This window comes from Leptonotus elevatus, chromosome 6 (assembly GCF_054856555.1).
Source record: "Leptonotus elevatus isolate MCC_2025b chromosome 6, RoL_Lele_1.0, whole genome shotgun sequence".
In the NCBI taxonomy this organism is placed as follows: domain Eukaryota; kingdom Metazoa; phylum Chordata; class Actinopteri; order Syngnathiformes; family Syngnathidae; genus Leptonotus; species Leptonotus elevatus.
In genome coordinates, this window is record NC_141244.1 from 7,219,586 (window position 1) to 7,234,512 (window position 14,927).

The following is a 14,927-nucleotide window of genomic DNA, read 5'->3' on the forward strand; positions in this document are numbered from 1 at the left end:
GTTTGTGTGACCAAAGTTGGTGAGTTTATGTATTTGGAACTTCTAAATGTCCAGTGAAGCAGACCGCAGTTCGAACAGGCAGTCAAAACACAATTATTAGTTACAAATTATGGCACATAGTAAAATGTGGTTCTTTATTGCATTCCAACAATGTTATGTGTGGTCACTTGAATGTGTTCTCGTGAAAACAAATTACATTACCTGTGAAACGTGTTACTGGAAAGAAAATGCTTTTTATCCTGTGGCTACTCTTTCAACCTTCCAACTATAATATTAATTCCAGCATCCCAGCAGCGGGTCTGGCAGTCAAATCTCATGTGTTAATTTTGGAGTGGTCACAAGGTCGTTCTTATCATGCAATTTTTAAATTGCGTTTCTCTCTCTCTTTTTTTTTAAATTCCGTATTTCATACTGTGCAAGTGACCACATCTTTAAGAACATTGAGGAAAGTACAATGGTCATTTGTGTGCGTTTGTCTTCATGTGGCCTACCTCACTGCAGTTCATGCATCTCAAGGAAGGCTCACAAGCTTGCATAATCAATGCTGTCAATGCTTTTATGGTAATATATACGGAGTCAACAGCATTTGGCAAGTTGGGGTTAATGTGGGAGTAATCATTTTATATTGCCGGTTTTCTTGGCCCAGCTGGTTTGTGGCGGACGAAACAGAAATATTTTTGGAATTAATTAAAGAAGCGAATATTAATGTTAGTTTAGATGGAAAACAGCAAAGAAACTCTACGATTTATCAAGAATTACAAAAGCAAACTCATATGACGTCATCACACGCACAGTCGCTTCCTGTTATTCTTCTTTTAAATTACTGGTGGATCGCATCTCTACCTACCTACAGCGGCGGAGTCCCCTCTCAATATTCGCAAAAGAAAAACAGATGAAAACAGGCATAAGTCGCATATCCGTTTTGCGCATTTTCAGTACATACGCTTAAAAAATTCTAAGCAATTCGATGGAAACCTGACTACTATATCTTGAAGATAAGACAGTCCTCTGCACAATTTATTTTCATGTATATTCAACAATGGGATTAAGTACTCCATTTTTTTGTCCAAAGTATAATTTCTTATTCTGTCCTATAAAAAGATTACTCTCTTAACTGACTTTCAAGTTTATCCAATTGTTTGGCATGATGGTGGTTTTGAATAGTAAATATAATTTATTATGACTAAAGACAGATTTTTAAGATGTCTCATCCTTAACTATTATTGACTTATTCTATTATATAACTGTTTTTAAATTACTATTTATAACTTTTCAAGTAGTCATGTTATGACTGTTTTGGGTTAGGTCAATGGGTCAGGACTTGGTCGTCTTGTTATGATGTTGTCAATTGTTTATGTAGTTACTATGTCCCCAATGATGACAATGTAGTCAGTTGCTATGTGCCTATATTAATCTTGAGTTTGTCTAGCCACACTTATTTTTATCATGTAGGCCTTTATTTTGCCATACAGTATAGAATTGTGCATTGCCCTATTGAGAGTTACTGATTGATACCTTTGTCAGTATGTCAAGGTTCCTTGAGCTGAAGTTGTCTCAGCAGGTTGAGCTTTCTTCCATGCAAGCTGTCTTCCATGTTTTCTGCATCCAGTCCTGCTTGCTGTGGTTACTTTGTACCTTTTGAGTTCTGCATCCAACCCACGCAAGGTTTTTTCTTGGTTAAGTTTTCTCTGTCAAGTGTTTTCTTCTAGGCCAGGGGTGCCCAAGTCTGGTCCTCGAGAGCTCCTACCCAGCCTGTTTTCCATGTTTCTCTCCACCAACACACCTGATTCATGATCAGGGTCGCTATCAGGCTTCTGCAAAGCTTGCTGATGAGCTGATCATTGGATGCAACACATGGAAAACAGGCTAGACAGGGGCTCACGTGGACCAGACTTGGGCACCTCTGTTCTAGGCCAAACCTACCAAAACCACCACTGCTCTCTGTTGTTAATTTGTATTTTGTACCTCACGCAACAAGTCAAAGTGTAAGTTAGCTATATTTCCGTTAAAAATTCATCAGTCTTGTGAGGGCATGTCTTGTGCACAGCACTCTTCAGGTGTTCCCCACAGATTTTTAATTGGTTTCAGAGCCCGGCTCTGGCAAGGCTTTATCCTTCTTCTGTGTCAGTGCTGTGAATGTGTTATTTGGATATATGTGTTGGGTCACTGTTGTGCCGAAAGGTGAAATTCCTCTTTTCTTTTGGAACAGATGCTTATGTTTTGAAGCCAATTTTTTTGTGGTATTTGGATCAGTTCATAATTCCCTCCACCTTAACTAAAACAGCAGTTTGGTCCATCTGAAGAAAAGCAGTGTGTGCCTTACTGTGTTGTTTTTGCAATCAACATACTTCTTAATACACATGTCTTCTTTCATTTATAGGATATTTGTTGGATTTGTTTCATTTTGGGTGTTTGGATGTGTAGAAAGAAAACGCTTACTTTCTCACCCAACTTCATAGTCATTAAATATGAAGCGTATGAAACGTGTTGTCACACGAATCTAACCTTTTTCAGGGTTCAAAGAAGACCAAAAATCTCAAGCGTATGATCTTGACCTCTACACTATTGTCTCAGCCTAAATCTTCATTGTGTCAGCTCAACTTTATGTGGCTCACTAATGATAAAGATTAAGGTAAAGCGTTGAGGCTGAAGATTGGTGACTGGTTGTGTTTAGTCTGGACACGGGTCAAAGCCTGGAGGCCATCTTCTTGATGGGGCTCAAAGTGTTTGGGGTCACAGTGTGAAGCAGCTTTTCCACACTCTCTGCAGTGGGTTTTTGTGCCGGGCTGCAGGTCAGCAGCAGTGCTGTTTCATGTCATCAGGTTGTTTTCTTTTCCCTCTGTTCTCGCCACGCTTACAGGAAAACCAGACATGGCAGCTCATTGCTTTGTGGTCCTCCTTTCATCTAGAAAATGAGGCAGCGATTTCACTAGCAGCTGTCTGACAAATACAATACATTTTAATAAATAATAATGCATCGGATTTATATAGCGCTTTTCTAGACACTCAAAGACTCTTTACAATGGAATGGATACATTATTCATGCACTCACACATTCACATAGTGGTGGCGGTAAGCTACTTAAGTAGCCACAGCTGCCCTGGGGCAGGCTGACGGAAGCAAGGCTGCTAGTGTGCGCCTACGGCCCCTCCGACCACCACCAAACATTCACACCTTCCATACACCAGTGTGAGTAGCACTGGAGGCAAAGTGTGTGAAGTGTCTTGCCCAAGGACACAACAACACATGACTTGGGGAGAGCAGGGATCAAACAGCCAACCTTCTGGTTACTGAGCGACCGTGTCTAGACCCGGAGTCACGGCCGCCACTACAATACAACAAATGTATCCAGCAAACAATACATTGACTAAAATGCAAGGTAGTGCATCATAATCTCGCACAAAAAGTTTTTATACAATTTTAGTGGAGTCATTGTACTTCATTACTCAACCAATGAATAGTCACCTATACCGATGATAAGTACGGATACCACTTAGGGATGGCCGTGTACCAATACCAGGTATCTGTATTTTAAGATATTGGTTTGCCCGCCCTCTTGTGGCCATTTTATGATCAGGAACTAGAAAGTAGAAGAATAGAGGTCCGTCACGAGTACTGATATCTTGAAATAAGGCCTGTTATTTGCCCCATACAGATACCTCATACTTGCCCATCCCGACTATTAAGTTTTATGCTGCATTCGAGGATGGTCGGAAGTCGGATTTATCCAAGTTGTTTTTTCCCAGTTCCGACCTGAAAGCATTCGAGGCGAAAGTAAACAACCACAATTTCTTTTTATTTTGGTCCTCAAATCTCATTTTGACCTCCAGCAAACTAGGCTTTTCACAATTTTGCTTAATTTATTGATTTGATCTTATTTCATAAGGATTCCATACAGTTCAGTAGTGCACCGTATCATTTCATGCAATGAGATAGCGGCATACTGTCACGTACATTGTGTTACGTGAAGTTTTTATATTTATGAATGAAGAAAGCTATCTAGTTTTATACTCAAGTAAATTGTGTTTTACCATTCACGGTCTGTGTTTCCAAAGGGGTCGCCATTATAGAGTGACGTCACTTGTAGTCCGTCTGTGAAGTCGCTGTCCCCCCCGCCACCCCCCCCCCCCCCAAGTTCGCAAGTGGAATTTCTGCGTTCAAGCGGGCGTTCCCGCACACACTTCCTGGTTTGAACTCGGAAAATTCCGACTTCCGAACATCCTCGAATGCAGCATTACTCTTAACCCAATTGTAGTTAATTGTGTACTTCCATGACATAATGTTACTTAAAACAGGTTTATGATAGCAAAACGTCCACTCTGAACACCCTGAATGTGAATTACAAACAAAGTTCAAGCAGCCTGCTACAAAGTGACTGAAGTAAAGCGATTGCTTTCATGTTTTCACTGTGTTTAAAGAAAAGCAATTGCTAAATGTTTTGTTTATATATATATCTTCAAAGATATGATGTTATGCACTACTTAAGTGATTTAATAACAATAAACATGTACCTCTTTAAGCTCCTTCTAAATATATCTCTAAATGAAGTGTAGACAGGCTACAATGACTTCATTTCACAACGACGCACACGGCTGTGTAATCTCATCCTCTTTGCCTCACACTCTCTTTATGAGTGTAGGACAAATGGTTTTCGAGTCACACACATCCTCCTTGATTCTATCAGATTTTCTTGCAGCAACAAATATTGCCCTGTACAGAATAGCACCATTTAACACAGTGATGATGGATTTAAAAGCCAGTGACTCCTAATGTCATGTATTCAATTTCACCTTTTTGCTGCCCTTGTAACTTTTGCCAAGAGTTACGTTCTTTTAAGGCCATAAAAAACAGCCCCCGCTGCTCTACTTTGTCAGGGTCAAATGTCATGAGTTCAGCAGTACATCGAAGTGCAGAGGGCCAGAAAATGAGAAATGGATGAGGGATATGTCACCTGAAATGTTTTTGTTAACATTGTCTGACAGAGATTAGGGCATTCCCGCTTCTCTGCTTGTCTGCTTTGATCATCTCATACAGTTGTTTTGCAACTGTCATATTGTGGGACCAAATTTTCCGTCTCGTTGCTGCTTAAGCTCCTCAAAGTCCTTACTATAGTCTGGCAATAATTCATGTCCTGTTGCAGCAAACAGAAATCCTGAAATGGTGTCTAATTTTATTAACGTGTTATGTTGTATAATGCGCATTCATCATATTTTTTGTATGGCTGTTACTGTGTTGTGTGTCTTTTGAACTGGCATAGTGAACTAAAATGTTTCATTATGTTGATACAGAAAAAGTAATAATTTTGTTGACGAAATGTTTTCATATTTTTCGCCACAACTTTTTTTCAGACGAAAATGAAAAGAAAACTAAAATAGAAGCCATTCATTGAGACAATGACAATAACTAAACTGACAATTTCGTCAATGACTAAAACAAAAACAACACAGTGACGAAAATTCACAAAATCCAATCAGAAGAAGAAATGAAACATGGGTGGGAGAAAAGAACCACTCAGAAACTGGTCACTGCACTTTATTTAATGTTCCAACATGTTTACATTATTTGTGCAACTGTAAGATTAATCTCAGGCAATTACACACCTTTTTTTTTATTTAGGTGAAAACTAAGTTTTAAAATGGCATATTATTGTCAGTTCAACATGTTTCATTGAAACAAAGTTTAATAACGACATCGTTGTGATAAATGTGTCGTGCGTGTTAAAATGTATGCAGATGGAAAACATCGACTAAAATTGCTCCTTATTTCCATCCATTTTCTGAACTGCTTAGCTCTTTGTTTTCATTGACTAAAATTGGATTAAAAGTAACATACAATCAGATGACTAAATTATGACTAAAATTGTAATTCATTTTAGTCAAAAGAGTATAACTAAAGCTGATTTAAAATGTATTGTCAAAATTTACACTGTACACAAACAGGTAACTTTAACAAGACATTTGGTAGACAGACTAATTAGGTTTGCAAAACGTTAGTGTGACACAAAATTAAATTCAAATGTTTTTTTATGTTTTCAGTCTGAGAGAATCCAACATGTCTTTGTGTAAATGTAAATTATCATAATCTGGGAAATGGCTGGCGCCCAGCCCAGGATGTAACTTGTTGCTCACAAGTCAGACAAGCGGTATACAATCATTTAAGTCGCATAACTGTGATTAATTGTGTGATCATTATTTTACTGCAGTGCAGACTCTAGGCCTGTATGAGCTGTTTGAACACAGCTTTTTTCTATTACCTGATGGCATGGGCAGTTTTCAAGATCATTTTGTGGAAGAGTTATTAGGGAGCAGGAAATGTAATTTTTACCTGTCTAAAATACATAATTTAAACCCATTAATATTGATTGGTGAGTAGAGCCTGCATCCAGGTTTTCAGATCTACGGCGACTAGTGCAATATAGTGAGTAGGTGGCAACAAATTAGTACAAGTCCAGGTGCAAATGAATGTTGTGACCTTGTATAATTGTAGTGAACTGGTGCCAAGGATATACAATACATATCTATTTAAACTAAAAACACAACAACAGAATAGCATGCTGTGTTTTCTTTGTTCAATGATTTAGTTACAGTAGGTGGAAAAATATACTGACAGTGTATCTTTCCTCACTCCTAAAATGCCAAATCACATTCATGGGACACAAGTCTTCAAGTCATAGTCCTCTTAAAGTCATATGACAACTTTTTTTGCTTCTTGGATTTGACATTTCCTACTGTGTACTTTTTCTGGCATTGACCATAAAAGAGTATTACAAATAGTGACATTTTTACTATTGCTGCCACATGGATGAGATGTCCCATACTATTAACAGATGGGCTTCCTGGGAAGGATACACGCTATAGCTGGAGCCCACACACAGACTTGATCTCTTTATCCTGGGATTGTCTCGCTGCAGAGGACAGTGAATGCCAGCCAGTAGGAAATGGAATAGGGTGGGGTATATGGTAGGAGGGTGAGGGCAGTGGATGGGGTGTTTGGGGCGATGGGGATGAATGAATATTTTGGCAGGTTTGGGTCCAAAGTAAACGCCTCGCAGTGGCCCAGGGCTATACGTAGGCTCAACAATAAAGTCCATCACACTAAAATGCCTTCAGTATTTCATATACTCTAGTCCTGCTATATGAACTCTCAAGGCTCTTAAGCAATAATATCTTAGCCTCTAAATTAAGGTCAACCAGTTTTTCTTTCAAATAACATAAAAGTACTTTCAAAGTTATATTGAGCTGTTTTATTGTTACTCACAAAATCATTTTAATGTCCATCTGCTTGTTTGAATGGTTGCAGTTAAATGGCGATGGAAGGATTTTTTATACTTGTAAAATTATCAACTCAAACATATCAGCAAGTGTTTTGATATCCACTCTTGCATTCCAGGGGTCTATTTATCACTGTCCATGACCGTGGCCACATTGCATCACTACTACGGAACTGGCCAGAGAAAGACGTAAAGGTAATGAACGTGTTGCTAAAACTGTGCCATTTATTGTCAGGTGATATTTGCTCATCTTTGATTTCCATTGTTCCGCATACAAATACCATTCTTTATCTCTGTAATTGAATATCATAATTATAAAAAAAAAGGAAAAAAAGAACGTGAAACAGCATAAGTGGTATATAAAATGAATGGATGGAATAGTGCAGTTTCAACCCTGGTCCTCGGAACACACTATTTAGCCTGTTTTCTGTCTCCCTATTCCAACGCATGTGATTCCAATGAGAACTCATCAGCAAGCTCTGGAGAAGTATGATAATGATCCTCACCTGCGTTGGAATAGGGAGACATGGAAAACAGGCTGGATATTGTGCCCCGAGGACCAGGGTTGAGAAACACTGGAATAGTGAATACATTGACTTATTGTTGAACCAAAAAAATGAACCTTTAAAAGTTGAATTAATTTGATTAATGGCCTCTTTTTTTGGGGGTCCAAAATCTATTATCAGGTATTGCTTTTACTTTGTACATGGAACAGTGGGCCATAACTACTTTTGTCATATTTAGTTATCATTCTACTACTAGAAGCTACTTTGTGGTTGATGTATATTTGGCATACCAGGTATAGCTGCTGATCTCATCATTCTGTTTAAAACCAAATTTATGAGTTGAAGTTAAATGTAGCCGCAAGGGGGCACAAGCCAGTGTCTTCTTGTGCCGGTCCCAAGCCCGGATAAATACAGAGGGTTGTGTCAGGAAGGGCATAAAAACTTTGGCCAAATCAAACTTGCGAATCAAATATATGACTTCCATACCGGATTGGTCGAGGCCCGGGTTAACAACGACTGCCATCGCTGCAGGGTGCCGGTGGAAACTGGACTACTGTTGGTCAAAGAAGGAGAGGAAGAAGGTGTGTTAGTATAAAGAAAGCGAAGAGGAACAAGAGAAGAGTCTAGGACTGAGAGTAGGGACTTTGAATGTTGGAACTATGACAGTAAAAAGGTAGAGAGCTGGTTGACATGATGCAGAGGAGGAAGGTGGACATACTGTGTGTTCAAGAGGCCAGGTGGAAATGGAGCAAAGCTAGAAGTTTAGGAGCAGGGTTCAAGTTATTCTATCATGGTGTAGATAGGAAGAGAAATGGAGTAGGAGTTATCGTAAAGGAGGAGTTTGGTAGGAACATCCTGGAGATAAAAAGAGTGTCAAATAGAGTGATGAGCCTGAAGCTAGGAATCGATGGTGTGATGATCAATGTTGTTAGTGGGTATGCGCCACAGGTAGGATGTGAGCTGGAGGAGAAGGAAAACTTTAGGTTGGACTTTGATGAAATGATGCAGAGCATCCCTAGAAGTGAGAGAGTTGTCATTGGTGCAGACTTCAATGGACACGGTGCAGGAAACAGAGGTGATGAGGAGGTGATAGGCAAGTTTGGTATCCAGGAGAGGAACGCAGAAGGACAGATAGTGGTTGACTTTGCAAAAAGAATGGAAATAGCTGTCATGAATACTTTCTTCCAGAAGAGGCAGGAACATAATAGGGTCACCTACAAGAGTGGTGGTAGGAGTACACAGGTAGACCACATCTTGTGTAGACGGTGTAATCTGAGGGAGATCAGTGACTGCAACGTAGTGGTAGGTGAGAGTGTAGCCAGACAGCATAGGATGGTAGTGTGTAGGATGACTCTGTTGGTGAGGAAGACAAAGACGGCAAAGGCAGAGCAGAGGATGAAATGTTGGAAGCTGAAAACGATAGTGTTGTATGATTTTCAGGAAGGAGTTGAGACAGGCTCTGGATGGTCAGGAGGTGCTTCAAAATGACTGGACAACCACAGCAAATGTGATCAGGGAGACAGGTAGGACAGTCATTGGTGTGTCATCTGGAAGGAAAGGAGATAAGAAGACTTGGTGGTGGAAGGAGGAGGTGCAGAAGTGGATCCAGAGAAAGAGGTTAGCTAAGTAGAAGTGGGACACAGAGTTCTGAAGAAAGTAGACAGGAGTACAGGGAAATGCAGCGAAGGGTGAAAGTAGAAGTGGCAAAGGCCAAACAAAGGGCTTACGATAACTTGTATGCTAGGTTGGATAGCAAGGAGGGAGAGACTGATCTATACAGGTTGGCAAGGCAAAGAGACAGAGATGGGAAGGACGTGCAACAGGTTAGGGTAAGGATAGGGATGGAAGTGTGTTGACAGATGCCAGTAATGTGATGGGGAGATGGAAAGAGTACTTTGAAGAGTTGATGAATGAGGAAAATGAGAGAGAACGAAGAGTAGAAGGTGAGTGTTGTGGACCAGGAAGTAGCAAAGATTAGTAAGGATGAAGTGAGAAGGGCATTGAAGAGGGTGAAGTGTGGAAAGGCACTGGCCTGTGGAGGTATGGAAGTGTCTGGCTGGGTTGTTCAACAGGATCTTAGATAGTGTGAAGATGCCTGAGGAATGGAGGAGAAGTGTGCTGTGCCCATTTTTAAGAACAAGGGAGGCGTGCAGAGTTGCCAACTACAGAGGAATAAAGCTGATGAACCACACAATGAAGCTATGGGAAAGAGTAGTTGAAGCTAGACTGAGGGCAGAGGTAAGCAATTTGTGAGCAGCAGCATGGTTTCATGCACCCCCCCCCCTCCAAAAAAAAAAAAAAGTACCACAATTGCAGTATTTGCTTTGAGGATGTTGATAGAGAAGTACAGAGAAGGTCAGAAGGAGCTGCATTGTGTCTTTGTAGATCTGGAGAAAGCTTGCGACAGGGTGCCCAAAGAGGAACTGTGGTTTTGTATGAGGAAGTCTGTAGTAGCAAAGAAGTATGTTTAAGTGGTGCATGACATGGAGGAATGTAAGACAGTGGTGAGGTGTGCTGTGGGTGTGATGGAGGAGTTCAAAGTGGAGGTGGGACTACATCAGGGATCAGCTCTAAGCTCCTTCTTGTTTGCTATGGTAATGGACAGGTTGACAGACGAGGTTAGACAGGAATCTCCATGGACTATGATGTTTGCAGATGACATTGTGATCTGTAGTGAGAGCAGGCGACACGTGGAGGAGAAGCTAGAGGCGTGGAGGTTTACCCTGGAAAGGAGGGAAATTAATGTTAGCCGTAGCAAGACGCAGTATCTGTGTGTGAATGGGAGGGACCCAAGTGGAAGAGTGAGGTTACAGGGAGAAGAGACCAAGAAGGTGGAGGAGTTTAAGTATTTAGGGTCAACAGTCCAGAGCAATGGAGAGTGTGGAAAAGAATTGCGTGTGCAGGCAGACGTGTCAGGTGTGATGTGTGATAGAAGAGTTTCAGCTAAAATGAGAGGGAAGGTTTATAAAACTGTGGTCAGACCAGCGATGTTGTTTGGTCTGGAGACAGTGCCACTGAGGAAAAGACAGGAGGCAAAGCTGGAGGTGGCAGAGATGAAGATGCTGAGGTTCTCTTTGGGAGTGACCAGCATGGATAGAATCAGGAAATAGTACATCGGAGTGACAGCACATGTTAGAGGCTTTGGAGATAGTCAGAGAGGCCAGACTGAGATGTTTTGGACATGTCCAGAGGAGAGATAGTGAGTATATTGGCAGAAGGATGCTGAGTTTCCAAATGCCAGGCAGGAGGTTTAGAGGAAGACCAAAGAAGAGGTTTATGGATGTAGTTAAAGAGGACATGAAGGTAGTTGGTGTGAGAGCAGAGGATGCAGAGGACAGGGTTAGATGGAGGCAACTGATTTGCTATGGCGACCCCTAAAGGAAAAAGCCGAAAGGAAAAGAAGAATATTCAACTAAAAAGCTATGCAATTGTTAAAAGCAAAGCACAGTATTTCAAAACCAGCATAATCCATACATTTATGGATGAAACACTGTAGTCAATTTTTAAATGGCTGTTGTGCATGTCAGTCATAAACTCATAAATTTTGTTTCAAGCAGAATGATGAGATCAGCAGCTATTCCTGGTATGCCAAATATACATTAACCACCTGTTCAGAGCTGTCAACAGAAGGGCATTTGCTTCATGACTGACATTCCACTACTCATACAGACCCCACCTTTAACATTTCAGTAGAGAGGGGACAAGAATGAGCCATGTTAGACCATCAGATGCAGTTGTTTTTGTTTCTTTTTTTTCCTCCTTCTTTTCGGAGCAGTGATTCAATTGTCACTTTCACGTGAAGTGCTGAGGGTCAGGAAATGAGTTGTCTTGCATTGTGCATGTGTCTGAATTCGTTTTCTGGGCCAGCTCCTTCTCCAAGCAGAGAGTGCCATCATCCTCAAATTGGCTCTTCAAAAAGCCTTATGACAAAACTTCAACTAACCAAAACCAAAAACCAATAAAAACACAGATGCAAGTAAGAATATTTTGATTGTTGACAGGCTGTTTGTGTGACTGACGGTGAGAGGATCTTGGGCCTGGGAGACCTTGGTTGCAATGGGATGGGAATTCCAGTGGGCAAGCTGGCCCTCTACACAGCCTGTGGAGGGGTCCCTCCACAGCAATGCCTGCCTGTCCTGCTTGACGTGGGCACAGACAATGAGGTAAGAGCAGAAGATCAAATGTACCTACAGGTAATACCTTCTACAGAATAGTGTTAATTTTGTCAACAATAACTAAACAAAAATAATTTCGTCAACACACATTTTTCACCGGACTAAAACTAGACTAGACTAAAGCCCTCATTAATAAACAATAACTGCGACTAAAATGAAATTTACTTCACCTAATAAAAACTGGTCTAAAATCTATTAGTTCATGAACAAAAACGAGACAAATATATGATTTTGTAAAATCTTGTCTCTGCTAATCTGTCACTGTGACACACAGTGACGCCCCCCCTTTCAAATCTGCAGCTAGCAAGTGCAACATGCACAAACATATGGGACAGACAGGAGGTGGTTTCCTGGTGAAAGGGAAAAAAAAAGAAGTAAATTATTGTTATAACTAAACATTAATCCAACGGCCTTAACGTTCCAACGTTATTGCGACTGCTAACTATAATGCTGGCTAACTTACTAGTGCATAGCATGGAGCCATAGTAGCCACTGTAATTATGTGTGAAGTTGTTTTTCATCAAAAAGATGAGAGAACATTTTTATGTGAAATAGATCCAAAAAGGTTCAACATAATACCGCTGACAAAAAAATATATACAGGGGTAAAATGGTTGTCTGACTAAAACTAGACAAAAACCTTGACAGTTTTTGTTGACTAAAATTAGACGAGTACAATAATGTTGTCTTGGACTAAAATAAAGACTAAAATGCTAGATGTATCGTCGACTAAAAATGTACTAAATAAAAACAGGATGAGGTTGACTAACCGTGATAAAACTAACACGCGTGACTGAAATTGGACTAAAACTGAGACTAAATTAACACTACTACAGAACAGTGAAACAGCTGTTACATTATGGCATCATAATACAAACCTCCATTCCAATTAAATTGGAATGAATAAATAAATACATAAAATGATTTGCAAATTCTTTTCGTTCACGTTTTTTTTTTTCAATTATTTTTTCATTTTATTATTGATGTCTGCAACATGTTTCAAAAAAGCTGGGACAGGGGCAACAAAAGACTGGAAATGTTGAGGAATGCTCAACAACACCTCTTAGGACCATTCCATAGGTGAAGAGGTTAATTGGAAACAGGTGATTGTCATGTTCGGGTAAAAAAGGAGCATCCACGAAAGGCTCAGTTGTTCACTAGCAAGGATGTGTCGGTCGAGGTTCACCACTTTGTGACCATCTGGGTGAGCAATTAGTCCAACAGTTTAAGACCAACTTTTCTCAACGCATAATTGCAAGGAATTCAGGGATTTCGCCATCTCTCGTCCATAATATCATCAAAAGAGACAGAGACTCTGGGGAAATCTCTGCAACACTGAATAGCCATGACCTTGATCCCTCAGGCGGCACTGCATAAAAAAACGCCATCATATGTAAAGGATATTGCCACATGAGCACAGGAGCACTTCAGAAAACCATTGGCAGGTAACAGTTCGTTGCAACAATTTTAGGTTGAAGAGAAAACCGTATATCAACGCCGCCGGCTTTCTCTAGGCCCAAACTCATCTGAGATGGACTGACGCCAAGTGTGCTGTGGTCTGACAAGTCCACATCAAACAGTTTTTGGATATCATGGACGTCATGTCCTCCGGGCCAAAGAGGAAAAGGATCATCTGGATTGTTATAAGCGCAAAGTTCAAAAGCCAGCATCTGTGATGGTACGAGGGGGTGTTAGTGTCCCTGGTATGGGTAAATTGCACATCTGCGAAGGCATCATTAATGCTGAAAGGTACACACGGGTTTTGGAGCAACAAATTCTGCCATCCAAGCAAAGGAACGTTATTTCAGCAAGACAATGCCAAACCACAATCTGCATATGTTGCAACAATGTGACTTTGTAGTATAAGAGTGCGAGTACTAGACTGGCTCCCGATCTTGTCTCCCAGTGAAAAAAGTGCAAAAGTTGTTCCCATTCTGTCTCCCCCTGTTCGTCATTGTTGTCTTGATGTTTCTTGGATGGGTTGGAACTGGGGGAATTGCTCTTTTAGGGATCAGATCAATAAAATAATCTGAATCTAATACAGTCATTGAAGGGGACTATAAATGGCCAAGTACCCATTAGGAAATACAATCAACACTTCCGTAATTTCAAGAAAACTGCACAATTGTCACTGAAATAAGTCAATCATTTAGTACTGATTCATTGAAAACCACCTGATAATTTTTTTTATGTAGCTGTAGATGATAATAATCGTAATTAAACTCCCTCTAAACAGTATAGTTCATTCTCATCTCTTTTGTTATTTCAACTCTAATTCACAGGTGTGCTCATATGTAAACGTTTTATGGTTGTGGTTATAGTTTTTTTTTGTTATCACTCATCTCCACTAAGCAGGCATGTGATTTTTCCGCTAATTCGCGGAATTCCGCTTTTTTTATCTCCCCCCAAAAAAAAAAATCCGATTTCGTCTCTCTACAGCATTCCGTTTTAGTGTTTCCGCAACTGAAATGAAACCGATCTTGCGATTGGCGGAAGTCTCCGTGTTGACCAATAAGAGCGCTTGTTATAAAGGCATAGGAGTATGCCATTGTTTGTAGACCAATAAACGCGCTTGTTATAAAGGCATAGAGTATGCCATTGTTTGTTGAGCAATAAACGCGCTTGTTATAAAGGCATAGAGTATGCCATTGTTTGTTGACCAATAAACGCGCTTGTTATAAAGGTATAAGAGTATGCCGTTGTTCATTTCGCACACGTTTTTGCCGAGTGTTTAAAGAAAGATGTCCGTGATCGAACGCAAAGATGCTCCGCGAGTTAAGGAAATTGACAAACTCGTAAAAAACAAGTTTCGCTGGGACTGGTTAGAGAAGGATATATCGACAAATGTTGGAAAGAAGACTGTGACGAATTTGTTCAGTGACTTCATTCGGAAGATCGATCGTGCCGGGAAAGCGCTTTGCATTTGGTGCCGTGATACCATTGACTATGGCGGGAGAGGTTTCAAAGCTCTTGAAAG

At 40.4% G+C, this 14,927-nt stretch overlaps 1 protein-coding gene across 2 annotated transcripts in view; it reads left to right on the forward strand.

Annotated features, from left to right (window-relative positions):
• me1 (malic enzyme 1, NADP(+)-dependent, cytosolic) overlaps positions 1–14,927 on the forward strand; it is an 84,126-nt gene that overhangs the window by 44,655 nt on the left and 24,544 nt on the right. For both annotated transcript variants that reach the window (XM_086078161.1, XM_086078160.1), the window contains 2 exons: positions 7,390–7,465; positions 11,778–11,939. In XM_086078161.1, the coding sequence (XP_085934287.1) occupies positions 7,390–7,465; positions 11,778–11,939 (238 nt within the window). The remainder of the gene's footprint in view (positions 1–7,389; positions 7,466–11,777; positions 11,940–14,927) is intronic.